General features: G+C 32.8%; 2 protein-coding genes across 4 annotated transcripts; one reads left to right on the top strand and one right to left on the bottom strand.

Moving 5' to 3' along the window:
* Positions 1–3,223: 3,223 nt before the first annotated feature.
* LOC105178768 (putative choline kinase 1) lies at positions 3,224–6,977 on the top strand. Of its 3 annotated transcripts, none has more exons than XM_011102330.3 (8): positions 3,224–3,481; positions 3,773–4,130; positions 4,572–4,693; positions 4,777–4,972; positions 5,146–5,263; positions 5,394–5,441; positions 6,453–6,553; positions 6,652–6,977. In XM_011102330.3, the coding sequence occupies exons 2-8, from the start codon at positions 3,783–3,785 to the stop codon at positions 6,787–6,789; spliced, it is 1,071 nt and encodes a 356-aa protein (XP_011100632.1). In that variant the 5' UTR covers positions 3,224–3,481; positions 3,773–3,782; the 3' UTR covers positions 6,790–6,977. The 3 variants fall into 3 exon arrangements, with proteins under 3 accessions (XP_011100632.1, XP_011100620.1, XP_011100626.1); XM_011102318.3 differs by having other exon boundaries at positions 3,766–4,130; XM_011102324.3 differs by lacking the exon at positions 3,224–3,481 and adding an exon at positions 3,536–3,660 and having other exon boundaries at positions 3,766–4,130.
* A 3,268-nt stretch (positions 6,978–10,245) lies between these two features.
* On the bottom strand, positions 10,246–14,927 carry LOC105178788 (NAD(P)-binding Rossmann-fold superfamily protein). The gene is made up of 10 exons (XM_011102338.3): positions 14,757–14,927; positions 14,587–14,648; positions 13,838–13,957; positions 13,623–13,722; positions 13,451–13,531; positions 13,096–13,145; positions 12,846–12,996; positions 12,710–12,766; positions 11,099–11,220; positions 10,246–10,627 (listed from the first exon to the last, which is right to left on the bottom strand). Exons 1-10 carry the CDS (start codon positions 14,820–14,822, stop codon positions 10,423–10,425), a joined length of 1,014 nt encoding a protein of 337 aa, XP_011100640.1. The 5' UTR covers positions 14,823–14,927; the 3' UTR covers positions 10,246–10,422.
* Between the last annotated feature and the right edge of the window lie 3,399 nt (positions 14,928–18,326).

The raw sequence follows: 18,326 nt of genomic DNA, 5'->3' as shown, positions 1-18,326 counted from the left end.
CGCGAGCTGGTAAACAGCTATAACTGAGCTCGAGCATTCGAACTCGAGTCGATCTCAAAATCGAGCCGGCTCGACTCATCTGCCACCCCTAATTCAAAGCAGGCCTCTTTTAGGCATTAGTTTCCCCTTCAGAAATAATAGGGGCTCCATTCATTTTAAGAATCTTACTAGCTTCAGATGTAGTGAAGTAGAACGACATCTTTTAATGCCATCACTTAAAGTCATTGTCGGAGAATTTCTCCAGCCTCTACCCTTGGCTAGTAATTGCCTATACCACAACTGGTTGGAAACCGCAGAAATCGAATTAGCAACCACCAATTTAAAGACTTCCATAATACAAAAAAAAATTGATTGTTTTAAATATAAAGAGTTTAACTCTTATCTCGACTTTATAATACATAAATTTCATATATCCCTTATTTTTTCCTAACAATTAATACTCCAAATTTCATTAACTAAATTAAGCCTAATTATCTCCTAACCCACTATATAATTTCAAGAGTTTGAAACTCAAGTGGTGACAATCACATCAAATGAGGCTCTAAATTTAGAAAATTTGACCTAATTTCAATCAATTTCGTGTGTTGGAGAAACTTGCACAAAAATGAGGTGTGATGAGTTATTAGAATCAATTTTCCTCCCAAAGCCGAAAAGTTTGACAAAGATGTAATAAATGTGAGATGTCATCATCCAAACACATAACTAATCCATTTGACAATGTCTTGAGGAAATTCATAAACTAGTTTTTATTATGCAACCGACCAAAAGTACAAAGTCAAACTACTCTTTGAAATTCAAAATATTTTGTTTTTTCCAATTAAAAAGTAATTTTCTTTTTAAGTAAAATAATTAAAAAAAATGATTTATCCATATTTGAATTTATAATTAAAATGGTATGGAATAAGATATAGTCAAGGGCAGGCAAGACATGAAATTACATAATTACCCCTTTGGGGAGCGAACCATAAATACATCTTAAGGTTTTGGTAGTTGGTTAAAATGGTAATTATACTCCTTTTCTTTTTTTTCTTTTTCTTTTTCTTAACCATAATTGGAGAATTTAACATATAAATAACACCTCCATATATAAGATGAAACCATGATGTTTTTACCACAATTAATTTTAGATTGACATGATGTCAAAAGATGGTTATTATGATACTTTTCAATATATCTTTGTCTGTATTGCAAACTGACTCTTAAAAAATAAATAATATTTTTTCATCCCTTGAATACATAGATACCTCTAAAAAATACAAAAGTTCAAAGAGGGGTCTGTGAGAAGGCCTAGACGAGCATGGACTATAATACATCAATACTCTGAAAAATTATTTAATATAGTGTCGGATACGTATTGGACATCAATACTCTTCGAATAAGTTTCGGACATATGTCGAACGCATAAAAATTAAAAAGAAAAAAGAAAAAATGGACATGTGTGCCCGACACATTAAGTTTTGAATTTTTTTATAATTTCAAAAAGTTTTGGGCTATTTTTTTTAAAAAAAATAACTCACTCATCTCATCTAAAAGTTTCAAAAATAAATTAATAAAAATTTGGGAGATGGTTTAATTAATTTGAATATTAAATATTTTTTTATTGTGTATTTTAAAATAAACTAATTATGTATATTTTTAAACCATATTTGGTTACAAATATAGATGTAGGACATGCTTATTTTATATTTTATCTTGACATTCATGATATTGCATATTTAAATTTTATAAAAAATTAAGAATATATATAATAAAAATATATATTATATTGCCGTGTCAATGTTGTGTTATGTCATAATTTTTCTATATTTTCCGTATCGTATCGTGTTCGTACCGTCGTGTTTGTGTCCGTGCATTATAGTGCATGGAAGCCCAGGCCTAGGAGAGGGTTGTAGGATAGAAGCCTTTGATCTAGCACGAGGCCCTATCGAGAGGACCAAGCAACGCTGCATTAACAATCTGCTCTCAATCCAAAGGCATCGATGCCCAAGGAGACCCTTCCACACACCCTACCTTGGTGGTAAACACCCGCATCCACGGTGGTAGAATGATTCGCATGTTTGGAAGCACCCTAGGCCAACCAGTTGAAGTATCAATCGTTGCTAGCTAGGTAACCCAAGCCCAAAGGGATCTTAATTGGAGGCGCTATCCCAACTGCTTCGCCGAAAACTCAAACGACCTTATCCAAAGGCATCGGGCTTATTCCTAAGAAATGACTCTTATCCAAGGGATAACTCCATCTGTTGGGGACGACCAGAGTCTTGTGGAGTCCGAATAAGTCCTAGGGAGACTGGCCTCCTGCCAAGCGGCTAGGGGATTGCCTAAAAATATCGATACCCTCATTTTGAAGGGTAACTTTTATTACATGCTTACACAAGAACCTTGCATACTTATCAACTTACGCCTATTTTACTACCATTTCATCATTTTCAATTTATTTTAATGCAAAAAATAAATTTCTTATTCTCGTACTGATTCTTAAAGGTCCCTTTAAAGCTTGCATCATATATATTTTGATTAAGGCATAGTGATTTTTTTTTTAATTTTTTTTAGGAGTTTTAAAATTGGTTCCCAATTTCTCATTTGGTACTCAAATCTATGACTTATTTTCTACAGGAATAAAGTAGCACCATTAAGCCACTTAATCATCCCTTAATATTTTTCTATTATTTGAACATAATTTTTTTTCAAATAATATGAATTTTAAATGTTGCATCTAGCAAAAATGGTTATATCAACTTATTAAAATGCACTTATCAAATTAATAAGAAAAGCTTATTAATAATGGTAGTTGGGCATTCAATTATGTAAGAATTGTGGGCTCATGTTGTAAATTATATATATATATATTAAATTAATTTCATCTTTGATATTTTCCATTGTGTATAACTTTTAAATTTTTTAATTGTTTGACATAAGCTTAGGATTTAAATTTAAATAGAGAAAATTGCGGCTGTAATCGTTCCACGTACATCCAAAAACAAAGGAAGTAGCACGTGTCACGCATCCAACGGCTGGATGACCATGACGTGAGACCGAGTAACGTACCAGCGTTAGTTTTTGGCCGTTGACTACTTTGCCTGTAGCTGCTCCAGTTTTCCCGGCAGGTGCACCAAAGACCACGTGTCGACTTCCTATTGGCTATACCGTTGCCGGTACGCGTTTCAAAGCGTGGTTTTAGCGTATCCCGCAGATACTATTATTTATATATATAGATACTCTGACAAATTACAATGGAAAAGGAGAGTATAAAATTCTTATAAGAGCAAAAGCTGATTCTTGATTGTTTCTGAATTGAATAATACTACTGTTTGCCTATCTTTTCTCCCTTTTTCTACCTATAAACAGAGCATTCTTGCACGGTTTCAGCTTCATTGAGTAACAAACTCCCTGTTGAAAACTGTCTCAAAACTTTTAGCACCAAAAAGGGTTTTGATTCTTGCCAGCTCTGTGTGTTTGTGGGATAGTGAGAGTGCTATTCTTGGTGAGTTTGTTTGGGATTGGTTTTGGGGTTCTTGAAATGTTTGATCATTGGTTTCAGCTGGGCTTTGTGTTGTGTTGATTCTTGAATTAGTTACTGCAGTACTTTTGTAGAAGATTTGGGATTTGGGGTTCTGCGATGGGGGATTTTGGATTTTATATGGTGATCTTTTGTGGGTTTTTGTGAGTGATTCTTGATGTTTTTGCTTTCCTTGTGGACTGATAATGGTTGGTCTTGATGTTGATTTCTGGAGTACTAATTCTAATTGAATTCTTGTTCTTGTTAAGGTTTTAGGAATTTTTCGATGGCGGTGATGACGAATGGATTTCTTGAAGGCAGTCTGCCTGAGGAATTGATGCAGCTGCTATTGTCACTTGCTTCAAATTGGGGAGATGTGATTGATATTAGTACTTTGAAAGTAGTTCATCTGAGTGGCGCCATGACTAATGAGGTTTATAGAATTAGTTGGCCAACGAATACGGAAAATGTTCCAAGAACGGTTTTGGTTCGGATTTATGGTGATGGGGTCGAACTTTTCTTCAACCGGGATGAGGAAATTCGGACTTTTGAGTGTCTGTCGATGCACGGTTACGGGCCGAAGCTTCTTGGTCAGTTCCGGGAGGGGAGAGTTGAGGAGTTCATTCATGCCAGGGTATGTGAAACAATCAGAGTTTAATCTAGTATGAAGTAATTCAGGCATTTCTTCTCCATTTTCTGCAGTAGAGACCTTCAATTGTTATTGTTCAAGAAGTAGAAAATTTCTTGATCTCAGATTCAGTATTTTCTTGTTTGTTGAAAGGCTAAAACTGGTCAAACACATGCATTAAAGATATTCTTTATCAGCACGGCAATTCTGTTATGTGTCATAAATCAATGGTTCCCCTGTTTATCTAGCTTCAACTTACATCTTGAATGCTTGTAGAGGGTCATGACTTTCCCCTGTTCAATAAGATGTTCGGCATATTGCTGTATATTGTTATTAATTGCAGTCGTAACACGCTATCGATCTTTTTGTTAACGACTATGACAACGTTGTTTAACTTCTGAACATGGTTTTATACTCATTTCTTTTCTTCTGCTATCTTACTTGCAGACGCTATCAGCCGTAGACCTTCGTGATCCAGAAATATCTGACCTCATAGCAGCAAAAATGAGAGAGTTTCATAATCTTGATATGCCCGGTCCAAAGAACGTTCTGCTGTGGGACAGAATGAGGTACCAATCCGCAGCCAAAGGAGAAAAACAGAACTAGTTAACTTTTTGAAGAGGTTTCTGATTGCTGCATATGCTTTCTGCAGGAACTGGCTTAGCGAGGCGAAATGCTTGTGCTCTACTGATCATGTAAAGGAATATAACTTGGATCGCTTTGAAAAGGAGATCAGCCTACTAGAGAAGTCAATATCAGGAAGCCATCAAGAGATTGGTTTTTGCCACAACGACCTGCAATATGGTAACATAATGATCGATGAACAGAGGCGATCCATCACTATAATCGTATGTTTGCCTCACCTTACGAGCATAGAATAGCAACTACGTGAAATGATTTCTTTTTTATACAAGATCTTCCAGAAATAATATTTGCAATGGATGGTTTCCTCCATTTTCCAATTTCTTTTTCTCCGGCTTACAATTTTTATTTATGAGGCTTAATAATGTGTTTTTTACAGGATTATGAATATGCGAGTTACAATCCTGTTGCATATGATATCGCGAATCACTTCTGCGAGATGGCTGCAAATTATCACACGGATACGCCTCATATCTTGGAATACAGCAAATATCCTGGTAAGTAATTGCTAGTTCCTTTAAAAAAATTTTGGCGTTAACTCACTGCCTGTATCCATCTGATATAGAATAGGACAACTCTTTATAATCAAGAACAATCACTTAGCTCTTCTGTTCAACACGGCAACAGGTCTAGAGGAGCGTCGAAGATTTGTGCAACAATACCTCAGATCAGCAGGTTGGTATCTCACCTTTGCAAAATTCCTCTCACACTGATGTACTTGACACTCTTTTTGCTATTTCCTCCATCAACAAACGAATAATACACTATCAAAAAGAGCACATGTCGAAACTTTGACCATTCAGCATAATTTTTGTGTATGCTATAGTAGCATTATTTACTAAAAGTGAGTAAGTAATATAACTTGAGCAAGCAACAGTTCCTTCTAAAGAAATAAGGCACCTAACATCCCAAGTCAAACATGTTAACATGTTAGTTACTGATGCTTACCTTTCCTAAATAAGGAACCTAAATATAGTCAACTTTTTTCTTTCTGATGATCAAAAGGGGGGAAAGAACGAAAAGGGAGAGAAGAGTAAAAGCACTTATTTCTTCCATGTGGTGTTAAATTTCTACCTTCCATTAGGATAAGAACAACCAACTTTTAACTTTGTAAGTATCCCACATCAGTAAAATTCTTAATGTGACCTTTGCAATGGGAAAAGATCAGTTTTGTGAGCTATCACATTGTCTGGTTTTTGGCATGTAGGGACAGCCTTGCTCTAAGCCAACCTGAACGCTAAGACTATGTATTTCTCTTGGTTTTCCCCCAAGGAATCTCATCGTTATCCAATTCCGGACTTTTAGCTTATTTCCCATTACACATTGAATAAGACCCCAGAAAATTGAACGACACTATGTTTACTGTTGTTGGAGTATGGAGTCTGACCCGGTAGTACACTTTTAACCCGACTAGCTAAGAAAAACCTTTTCTATCTACACTTTATTGCTAGGGGCGAATGTGTAAGTTTACATGTTTTTACAGATGCCATACTCATATATAGTTGATAGGATTGTATGAAAAGTTCTCTCATAGCATAAATGTTGGAACAATTCATCCTCCAAAAAAAACATCTTTGTTTTGTGTTTGATTTTTCTTCTTGTTTTTGCACTTTTGTCTTTCAATTTCCTAACAAGTGCATCACACTCAAAAAACCAAGACGCTTCACATTTCACTAACATGTGCAGGGGATGAACCTAGTGACGCGGCCATCGAGCAGCTTGCAGATGATGTAGAGAAGTACACTCTTGCAAACCACATTTTCTGGGGACTATGGGGGCTAATCTCGGTAATGATCCACGACCTTACTATTCCTCTCCACGTACTATGCAAATGAAGGTAAAACGTATAGCATTTTAACACAAGAAAATATTTCTTGATCGGCAGGCATATGTGAACCACATCGAGTTCGACTACAAGGAGTATGCGAGGCAAAGGTTTGAGCAGTACTGGTCGAGAAAGCGTGAGATCTTGGATGTGAAAGGAGTTGATGGTTTTGTAGAGCAGAGAAAGTGTGATCTTTAGTCCATTTGCAAAATTGGATGTATATAGTCTACTGTTACTCTACTCAGTAATATGTTTGTAGTTGAGAAAATGCTCTGCATGAATGTAACTTAGTAGATGTTTCAAGTGAATATCACTGATTTTTGTTTGTCTACACAACAGTTGTGTAATGATTTTTCATGTGGAAAAAGCTCTGGTTCTTATCAAAAGTGTTCAATTTCTTACAATACTTGCTAATCCAAGTGATGATCAGGTCAAAGGGAGAGGGATTTGTCACCACTTATGTTGGGAGCCTTTTGGGCTTTTCTCAAATAAAAGCAATATTTGACTATTATTTTTTTATACCGAAAATAAAATTAAAAAAAAGAAAGCTTGTGCTTGCATCTTGTGTCGGTGAGGATTTCTATAATTGATAATTACCGTCAAGAATCAATTTCGTTATTATAGGCGGTTTCCGTGAGTATATAAAAAAAACTGTGATGTGAAATAAAGAGAAGAATTATATTGTAATTATAAGTTTACTAAAAATATAAAAAGTTTTTTAGGAAAATAAATATAGAGAAGTTGGCATAGAGAGAAATATGGTGAGAAAATGTTTTTTAATAAAATTGTGAGATTATTAAAAAACTTTGAATTACTATTCTGACCAAATTTGTTTTGAAAGAAATAAATGAATTTAAGAGTAAATTTGAGTATTAAAAAATTGGTACGACAAAAGGTTTTCTTTTATAATAGTAAGTATAGATGTATGACTGCGCGTGAATGAATCAAAACATATGTTTAAATCTATAGATGCTTTGTATAGAAAAGAAAGAATGATATAGAATTGTTCATAGTCGGATAAACCAATCAAAAACAAAAACAGAATTTCAATAGATTCGAAAAATTCAATTCGATTTTGAATTTTTGTGTCGGTTTACCTAATATTATCAAATACCAAAATATTAATTTTATATTTAAGTTTTATGTACATATTTGTATATACTAATTCTTTTTATTATTTTACTTGTTAAAATTTTTAAAAAAAAAGTTATAAGAAACATAAAATTATTATTTTTTTCAAAAAAATTGATAATTATTGAAAATAAATCGATAAATTTGATTCGATGTTCTGTATGGCATTTTGATGTACCAATTTTTAGATTTCTATTCGATTCGACTGACTCTATATATTCGACCAATGCAACCTCCATAGCATAAATTACATTGAATTTTTACGTTGGTGTTCCAAAATAATAAACATAAATACATAGAAAGCTTTTAACTAATATAATTAGAAATTAATTTTAGCAGAATTTCTAAAAAAAAAGAAAAGAAAATGTCGAAAATCCTTTTCTATAATCTATATCGATATCATATATTTACCAAAGTATGAATGGTCCTAAAAATTTATTTCATTTCTGGGTTTATCCAAATTAACTTTATAATAATATTAGTTTTAAGAATAATTTACTTATTAATACATACTATTTTTTTTACATTTATTTATTACTTTTCACATTGTACTTATTTACTCATATTAATCTCTTTTTATATTGTAGAATAAATATTTAAAAAGTAAAATAGGTTAAAAAAACAAATGAGAATCAATGAATCACTTATCTCCTATAAAAAAAATAATTTTGTAGTAAGATAAACTAAAATATTAAAAAGTAGCTTAATAATATAACACGAAATAACAGGAAAAGTTGATGAAAATTAAAAGGAGTTAGTGCAATGACAAGTTTCCAGCATAAATATAAATGACAAGTAGTTAGATCACTTATCATATTTGTTGGATATTGGGTCGGGTTAATGGACCAGTAACTCAATATGCATTCACATTTAAAATAGAGTTTGAGTCTTCTAAATACATGTTTGGATATGAACTCCTCTTAGAGATAGGTCTATGTACACCTGTAAATAGGGTACATGATTGTGATCAAATTATAACACAGAAACACTAATGTGATACAAAATGAGTTGATCACAATTCTCTCTCCAATTCTTTCTCTCTACGTTCTTTCTTAGAGCATCATTATAGGCTCCTTAGATTTGAGGAGTGTAAATGAATGGATTACTCTAATAGTGATCCACCAAAGCAAGTAAGCTACGTTTGTGGTGTGTATAAGATTTGGAGCAAAATCGGTAGATCTTGAAGATGTTCGTGGGGTGACCTCGAATCAACAAGAAAGACAATGTTTCGTGATCTATAAAAGACATGGGCTTATAGAAGATGTTGATCCGTATACGTGGACCGACATGCCTCCTCTACTTAAAATTAATTCGATCTAGAATTATGTGTTTATATAATTAATATTTATGTGCACATAATCATATAATTACATGCGACATTTATTAATAAGATAATATATGAATTATATTATTATTTTTCAACAATATTAAAATTGGTTAGATGACAAATGAAAATAAATTAAATAAATTGTCTTGTAAAACAAAACTTTGATACTGTAGAACAATACAAAAGATGAATCATATTAATTATTGAATGAATATTCTTATATACTAAACTAATTTACTATTTCTCATTCTTATCATTTAAATTGTTATAATAGTATATTTTATTTAATCATAGGATAATATTGTGCTATAAATAAATGGATATTTATAAATTAAGTTAGATTAAAAGGGTAAAAATATTTTATATAGAGATATACATCTAGTTGATTTTTATGTAAAAACTTAAGTACTAATTGAGGCATTTATAAAAACTCATATATCAATTCAATATTTATGGAAAAATTTGGGTATCAATTATGTCATTTGCAAAAATTCATTTATTAATTTAACAATAACACTAAAATTTGGATACTAAAATAATTTTTACTTGTTAATTTTTATATACTTGCAAAAACTACAATGCCAATGATTAATTTTTCAAAGAGAAAAAATATGTGACAGAAATAATAAAAACTAGTATAAATAATAAAAAAATATATATATGAATTCATATTACTCATCTTCATAAATATTAATTGACACTCCTTCTAGCTTTTGATAATTACAAAAACACCGTGAAGGCATTTATGTTTTTAAAAAATTATTTTAAAGGTCGACCTAGTCAATAGGGATATTTTGGATTTAACAGACTATCAAAGATGATTTCTGTAATTTTTCAAAAAATATGAGTGGTTTGTGTAAAAAAACAATGGGTGAGAGGGTGTAAGCATAATTATCCCTTATAGTAAATGTGTAAAAATAAAAGTGAGAAAAATGTGAAGTAGTGGATCGTTAAGAGGAAAAAAATATAATATGACAAAATTAAAAGATATTAAAATTACTAATTTGACCAATTTTTAAAAAAAATTAAAATAAAGAATAAATTTGAGTATTTAAAAATTGGTACGACAAAAATATTTTTTTATAATAGTATAGATATTGTAAAATATCAAATATTATTTATTATATACATTCAGGGACAACATGCTAGGAGAGCGTGCTTTATAAACACTTTCAACTTTTGCTTCGGCTACAAAATTTTCAATTTTTTTCTTCTACTATTTATGCAAAACGCGCAAGCTTCTGTAAACTCCCCCAATTTGATTTACAAGTATTCCACATGAATGTCTGAACTAGACTCAAGGATGAGCGTCCATAACTCTAAACACAGTTTCATTTCCACAACACAGAAAAACAAGAATGATTCATGTGTGGCTATAGACCAGCCAAAGTTCGGAGGTTACTAGCAATGGAGTCGATGGCCGCATGAGAGTAGTTTGTAGCGGCAAAAGGTAAGTGCTTAGGCGCTTCTGCTCGGTCGAAGTAAAACCCTCCAGGGACGAGCTTCTCTTTCGGTTGTAAAGCCAACCAAATCACTGTATCCGCACCTTCCTTGCTCGTTCTCAGTTTTCCTGATAACCTGTAAGCATCAATAGGATATTACTTGATCATGAGAAGGGAGACTTGGGGGGTATCGATGAGTTGATTATAAGCTCTTTAAAACATTTTACAAGACGTTTGGAAGCTTATAAGATGCTACTAGTGTGTGTGTGTGTGTGTGTTTTTTGTTCCCCCAGAAAAAGAGCTTATAAGTTCTTTTTCAAAAAGTAAGGAGTTTCTAACTTATTTTGGAGATCCTGACAACCTCCTTCAAATGATCTACAAAACTGTCGTTATATTATCTCATAAGCTTCATAATCTTATTTTACTCAAAGATTTCATAAGAAATAAGATTTGACATTGTACAAGTTTTAAAAACATTTTATAAGATGTATGAGCTTATAACATCTTCTAAATAACCTAAGCCAAACAACACCCTCGTAGAAATCCATTGCTTAAAGTGACAAAGTGGAACATATTACAGGCAACCTAAATTCGAGAAGAGCCTTACGATTCTGAAAAATTGGGCAAACTCTTGGCAACTCCAGGCGTCTCTGCCCAGCCGGGGTGCATTGAGTAGAAGCCAATGTCTTTATCCTTGTACATATTAGCCCATTTTTCCGTCAATGCCACCTGAGATAAAGTTCTCAGCTTATAACATCTGTCTTAACATACTATTATATAGCATCCTCTTTTATCTCTTTAGTTCAAGAAAGTGGTGTTTGCTCATTCCATGCATTTGAACAAGTAAGCTGAGCAAAAGCAAAACAGGATAACTACTAATTCATGGGGCTGAAGATGACAGGACTTAAAAGGGGTGGAAAAGAACACTAAAGTGCGATAGTTATGTACCAAATTTATTGGTAATAAAATTTTTGCATGCTCCTCCTTTCCTTATCAAGATGACTTTTCCTGCTGCACGGATCCTATTTTTGTACCATTTACTCGCCAAAAGAAAAATGGAGTAACAAAGTTTTGACTCAAGAAAAATTTGCCTAAAATTCAAGGTTGGAAGTGTGTGCATCAAACAGTATGGAGTATTAATAACCAAATGTCAAACATAAATATAATCATATTGTAGCTCATGTGGTTTAAAACTCAGAAATTTTTACAACAAGGAGTAACTGTTTTCTTAGCTCTCAGACCGTAGAAACTTGTAGATTGAAACCGAGTCTCTAATGGCATCACCAGCAGGTGCTATATGATAAGAAGAGTGTGATGTGAGCAACTTATTTCTTGCTCTGGATATCAATCACTAGGTTAATTACAACAACCTCTGCCTTAGTGTAATTACTCACTGTATCCCTTCCCTTTCTGAAATTACAAAATCTTTCCCTCTTAAGTTTCCGTTATCAGTACAATCTTATAATTATCTTTCTTCTAGGATTAGACTAATCAGACACAGAATAAGCATGTCACTAATTTGCAGAATGGAACATTAACATTCATCAAAATTCTAAACGTTACTCCTAGGTTGAGCATGACAGTGTAGGACATTTTGTTGTAAACTTGGGGGGGGGTTCTGGTAATATCAAAAGGAAGAGACATATATTCAGTAATTACACCAAGTCACATGTGAGGTTGCTGTGATTAACGCTAATAATTACCCTATACACATGATGGCATCATACCAGATTAGTAATTTATAAGAATAATTACACCCCCCTCCCCGAAGGTCTGGTGTAATTATACGTAGGATCCCTATGGTATAGAAAATTATGTCTAGTACCCCTGAGGTTTGTTTCATTCTAACAAATAAGTCCCCGATTAGTAAAAATTGAAATTTGATGATATTAACAAAAACATTAGACAAAAATCCATATTTACCCCCCGGATGACTTATTATTGATTTATTGCACGTCAAATAAATTTTTTTATGATCAAATTACCCTTATACATCTTTACACGTTGATACATGTGAGGAAGTATAATTTCACCATTATAAGAATAGTTTAGACACAAAATATTTGTTTGACCTGCAATAATTAATAATAAGTCAAGCAACGGTAACTATTGATTTTCATTTATTTTCTTTTGTTTTTATCAAGAAGAGATGAAGTTAAATTTTTTCCATGTCCTATCATTATGAAATTTCTATGAAATTTCGAACAACTGTAGTTACCTGCACCCGCTTGTTCCGAGAATACTGTTCCACCCCATCAAACTTTTTACCGCTAAACTGTGAAGATAAATTCAGTTATCACAAAAAACTTCTTATTCTGGAAACAAAAAAAGGCCCAGAACCACCAAACTCTTACTTGTAGATCTTCCATTAAAGGAGTTGTATACATTCCAGCTGATGAAACTGTGATGACACGAGCATCAGGTGCAGCCTTCTCCAGCAACGGCAACATAAGCTCTGTCATGGTGTAAGTTCCTAGAACATTTACGGCAAAGTTCATCTCATATCTGGTGGCATAGAAAACAAGAAGACGAGAATCAATTTATTAATGAGAAAACCTGGACATTGTATATGGTCCTTCAAAAAAGCAAACAAAAGATGCTTACCCTTCTGAGGTAGTACGGCGATCATTCTCAAGAACACCAGCATTGTTTACCTAAAGTGCATCAAAATATGATAATATCAGATGCACCGACATTCTTGTAATTCAATTCTTCAGATTCTGTCAACTAAAAAGATCGAAATGATTTAGAAGATTGTTATACATAATATATATATATATTAATACATTTGCTTTTTTGGCAACATGATTTTTCAGAGTGTCAATAACCAGTCAACAGATTCAACTAACTTAAACCAAACAACGATGGTTCTAAAGGTATACATAGCCCACATATCTTTGGAAAGTGATCATTTTCCTCAAGTTGACAGATTAAGAAACTCAATTAAAAGTGAAGTTACCAGGACATGAACAGGCACGTCTTTTGATGAAAATCTAGCAGCAAAGGATTTGACATCACTGATGGAAGAAATGTCGCAGATCTGCCAGCAAAACATATGAGAAATCATTAGTTTCAATCTCAATATATGAAAAACTAGATTGATTTATGAGACAAGCAAGTAAACCAAAGACCTCCAAGTAAACACTTTTACTGCCTGTTACTGATTGAATTTCTGAAAGAGCGGCTTCACCCCTCTCCTTATTCCGACAGACCATGTACACAGTTGCCCCACTGAACACACAAAAACAACCACCAAAAGAAAATTAATAAACACCTCTAATATGATCTTATTAACTTGCAAAACCAATAAAGATATCAGAAAAGTCTTTAAGTAAGAAATCTCCACCGTGATGCAAGACCCTCAGCAGTTGCATAACCAATGCCAGAGTTTGCTCCAGTGACGATGCAGTTCTTCCCATCTAGTTGTACTTGCATATCTTCTGGTCTGAAATTTCTCGAGTGCTCCCTAACATTGAAAAGTAATCTAAATAACTACATGATCAAGGCTCAAATATTACTCCACGTGAAAGCCGGACATGATGTTCCCAAGTCTATGAAATTACAATCGTTCACTCCTTCAAATTGGCACACGAGAGCACTACAATCAATTGATAAATTGAAGACAGATGTAATCTCATAATTCCATTCCTACTGCTGTTCTCTATGCTACCATTCTCCGTGGATGATACGATTCTTACAGATAAGACCCCAGACGCAAAGCACATCTATCTAACAAATCAAAAACCCTTCCAAAAATTGACTAGACTCCACCAAGAAAACCTCTTCAAGAATATCATTTGTTTAGACAAGGCTGCAAGCACAATCAAACATAATACAACACAGTGACAGCTCAATATGAAGCCAAGACACCCCACACTAATTTGATCACACTTATCCTTCACCAAAACCAAAAGGTGACAATTGAAACATAAGATACTCAATTTCAGCAACAAGAACACTCATTCAAATAACAAAAAGAAAATAAACGCAAATTTTACGATGAGCTGCAAATTCTTGATTCCAGAGCAGAACCCATTGGAAAAGATCAATACTTAGCAGCACAGGGTGACTGAAATTCAACCCACTGAGACTTACACAAAACCAGACTTCATGAAATTCTTGTACCCATACAGCCCAAATGCTAGTGATCTCCACGTCTGTGATCACAACAGTAAAACAACAACAGCAAATAGAAACATAAATACATCATCAAAGAATGGAAAATCAAAATAAAGGGCCGCCGAAAATATCGACAGATTTCTTACCTTGACAAGAAACATTGCGAGCGACGTAATTGAGATACGAATTTGAATGTGAATTGAAGTCTGCATATTCCTTCTGTCATACGTATTTTGTAGCGAGCGAATCTAGAGTGGGCAATGCTCGACTGCGTGCTGGTCGTCTATGTTCGCGGCTCCTACGCTTCCACGTACACAATGTGGCAACAAGTGTTGAATGTATCGAACTATATAATCTTAAATCTCATTCAAGTCCCTAAACTAATGAAAAATAACATTTACCTCCCCCAAATTAGTTGTCTGAATAAAATTACCCTCATGCTGTGATATTATTTTATATTTTAAGGGGTTAAATGAAATCTATCTTCTGTGATATGTTAAATAAGTAAAAAAATTAATAAATTATATTTTGCTTATTTTTCACATCAGATGAGGATAAATTGTATTTTTTTTCATATTATAAGTATTTTCCACCTCAATTTTAAATTATTTATTAACTAGAAGAAAAAGATACTTTATTCATAGAAATTTATTTAATTACTCAAGTAATTTAAAATTTAAATTAAAATAATAAGTTAATATAATATACAACAAAAATTAAATAAGAAAAAATATTACGATTATTAAAATTTCGACACCATTTTATTTTATTTTTTGAACAAAAAAGAAAATTAATTTATTTACTGCAAATCGAAAGATTAATTACAATAGGTTTGAGATGGAGAAGATGACCACAGAAGCATTAATGTTAGATGAATCAAATCAAATATCTATACTATTATAAAAGAAAATTATTTGATCGTACCAATTTTTAATTGCCTCGATTTATCATTTAATTCGTTCTATTTTTTTTTCAAGAAAATTGTCCACAATAGTGATTTTAATTTTTTTAAATTATTTTGTAATTGTTAAGTGGATATCAGACAAATCCTAACCAAACTATTACAACGATTTTGGAGTACAGAACTCCTTAATAGTTACAAACCAATATTACAGAAATATTGAATGAAAGATAATGTAAAAGAATAAAACAGAAATGAAGAGAAACAAACACTGTTTATGAAATCGGCTCAAAATCTGCCAAATCCAACACAGGGTAACTCGGGCACACAGTAGTACCGTACCCAAACACTGACCCACAGTAACACCACAAGTTTGAGAACCGACCACAAAGGACTTCATTCACTCAGATCTATGTTTCACTCGGTCACAAAGACCCAACTCAGATTCTCGGTGATTGTGCATCAATTATACTTACCCTTTCCGTTAGTTTTTCTTGAAATCATCTCTGTTTTGATTATTGCGGTTTATAATCTCTGAAAAATCATGCATGCATGTTGTATATAAATGATGTAGGGAGAAATAGTACGTAGTTGATTGGTCTTGAAAATATTGACCAATTACTAAGCAATTTTCATTTCTCACTCTCTACCTATGAACTTAGAAGTGATATTGCTTTTCTTGCTGAACAGTTAACAAGTTTAATTATTGAGATTAGTATGCGAGTGGTTGATGATCTGTTGTGGATTATGGCTTCTTAGAAATTACTGAAAAACTTGTTCCAAATAATGACTTCTTTGAACTTAATAACTCTTTTCTTAAGCAGTTGATTTTTTTTATTTTATGTTTTTTTTTTCTTTTTGATTGGAATCCGGTATCTTATTCAGGGTCTCTTGCAAAATTATTGATGCTACTTCCTTAACATTGTTTTTGCAATCTGATTATTAGATTGTTCAGCGTAATGTTCTTCTTATACAATGGTTCCACTTTTTTTGTATGATAAAATGTTACTGTTTTGATTTGCACCAATAAAAAATAATAAAAATATTTGATTTGTTTCGATATATTAGTATTATTAATCAAAACTAAAAATTATATGCAATATATTTGGCAAGAAGATAGCATCCCAAATTATTCTATTTTGTGTTTATTTATTTGTGAGGAGAATGTTAGAGAGAAAAAATAGAAATTTGTCAGGAAAAAGAAACGTGAAGTAGTGGATTGAAAAAATTAAATAAGTTATAATTGAAATTAATTGCAATAACTATTGTGCCTAACTTTTTTTTTTTTTTAAAGAAATGGTACAAATTGAAGAATACAACAAAAGGATTTATTTAATGCATGGTTAAAGCAAACGCAGTCATTAGGTCATCTTACTTCTAGCAGAACGGCCCAATTAAGTCATATACTAAAGTTTTTATAATTTTTTTTGTCGTTTTTTTTTTAATAATTAATTGTCTGTGGATATCTATCAATCAATCTATATGTAAAAAAAAACTCTTTTATCGTATAAACTTTTGAATACCTTCATTTACCCTTTAATTTATTTTTTCTATTAAAAAGATTGATTATAATAGTACTTTTAATATTTTTCAATAATTTCATCATTATATATCTTTTTTCTTTTTCTCAACCCACTACTCTATGTTTTCCTCTAACCGTCTTTATATTTTTTTTTTACTCACATACTACTTTTATTCTTTTCATAATTTTTTTCTTAAACTCATACTATAATTCTTTTTCATATGCTCACGAGAATCGCGTGCGTCAACTACTAGTCGAATTAATACTTGAACCATCACCTAAAATCCAATTCCTAATCCCCCTAATAGTCCCTTTGGGGCTCTTTAGAATGATGGGATTTAAGTAGTATACGGAACTTTAGAATAATTATTAGGATTGTGTTAAAAGTGATTACATTAAGTAGCTCAATTTATGTTTATTAGTGTTGATGCGTATCAGATTTTTTGCCACACCACAAGGATCGAAGGATTTATCGTAAAATCCTAAGATTAACAGGGACTAACCCTGCAAAATAGAGGTTAACATTTCTATGTTTAAATCAATAATGGATAAAAGAAGAAATATAAAGAAAAACTCGAATTAAAGTGAGAATAATGGTATGATATGAAGTGATAAATATTTGTGTGGAGTGCATAAATATGTTACCTATTTGTTGGGAACCACCTAAATATATTCTAGGATGGTATGCATAAATATGTTGGCAAGCTATATGATGTATCCTCCCAGTTATAGGATGACATGTCCGACTGAAAATGGACTTGTAATATAAGATATAAGAAAAATTAAACCCTGTGAAAAATAAAACCTCTTTCAAGTTCTTGATAGTAAAGCGCCAGCCGCATGCTTGATTGTCTTTCCTGTTGTCGGAATAAGCGCTCTTTTAGCCTTACTCTTATCTTTTCTTTAGCATCCCGCCACTCCTGAGGCTATCTCCGACTAGACAGGCAAGCAGACTAACTTCATCCCTACATCCTTTTGGGCATTCGCTGTGCCGACTCAGATGCGGAACTCGATTATTTCCTAATAATTGCTGTACCTCACAAGTCACATTAATTGGTTGACCAACAGTATCGCGACCTTTAACTACCAGAGCATTATAAATATTAGGCATCTTGCCCGGCGGAAAGGCTACATCTAGTACCGGACCGATGATTTGGACGATCGAAAGCCGGATGCCGATTCTCTTTCACTAGCCGAGTCATTGAGGAAAGAAGAAGCTCGATGCCGGAGAGAAGGAAGGACAGTACTAAAGAAAGGTTTGGAATCTGGGGCCCTTCTAGAGATAAACCTATT

This window comes from Sesamum indicum, linkage group LG2, assembly GCF_026168435.1.
Source record: "Sesamum indicum cultivar Baizhima isolate 11 linkage group LG2, ASM2616843v1, whole genome shotgun sequence".
NCBI classification, from domain to species: domain Eukaryota; kingdom Viridiplantae; phylum Streptophyta; class Magnoliopsida; order Lamiales; family Pedaliaceae; genus Sesamum; species Sesamum indicum.
This window is presented reverse-complemented; position numbering and strand designations above follow the sequence as displayed.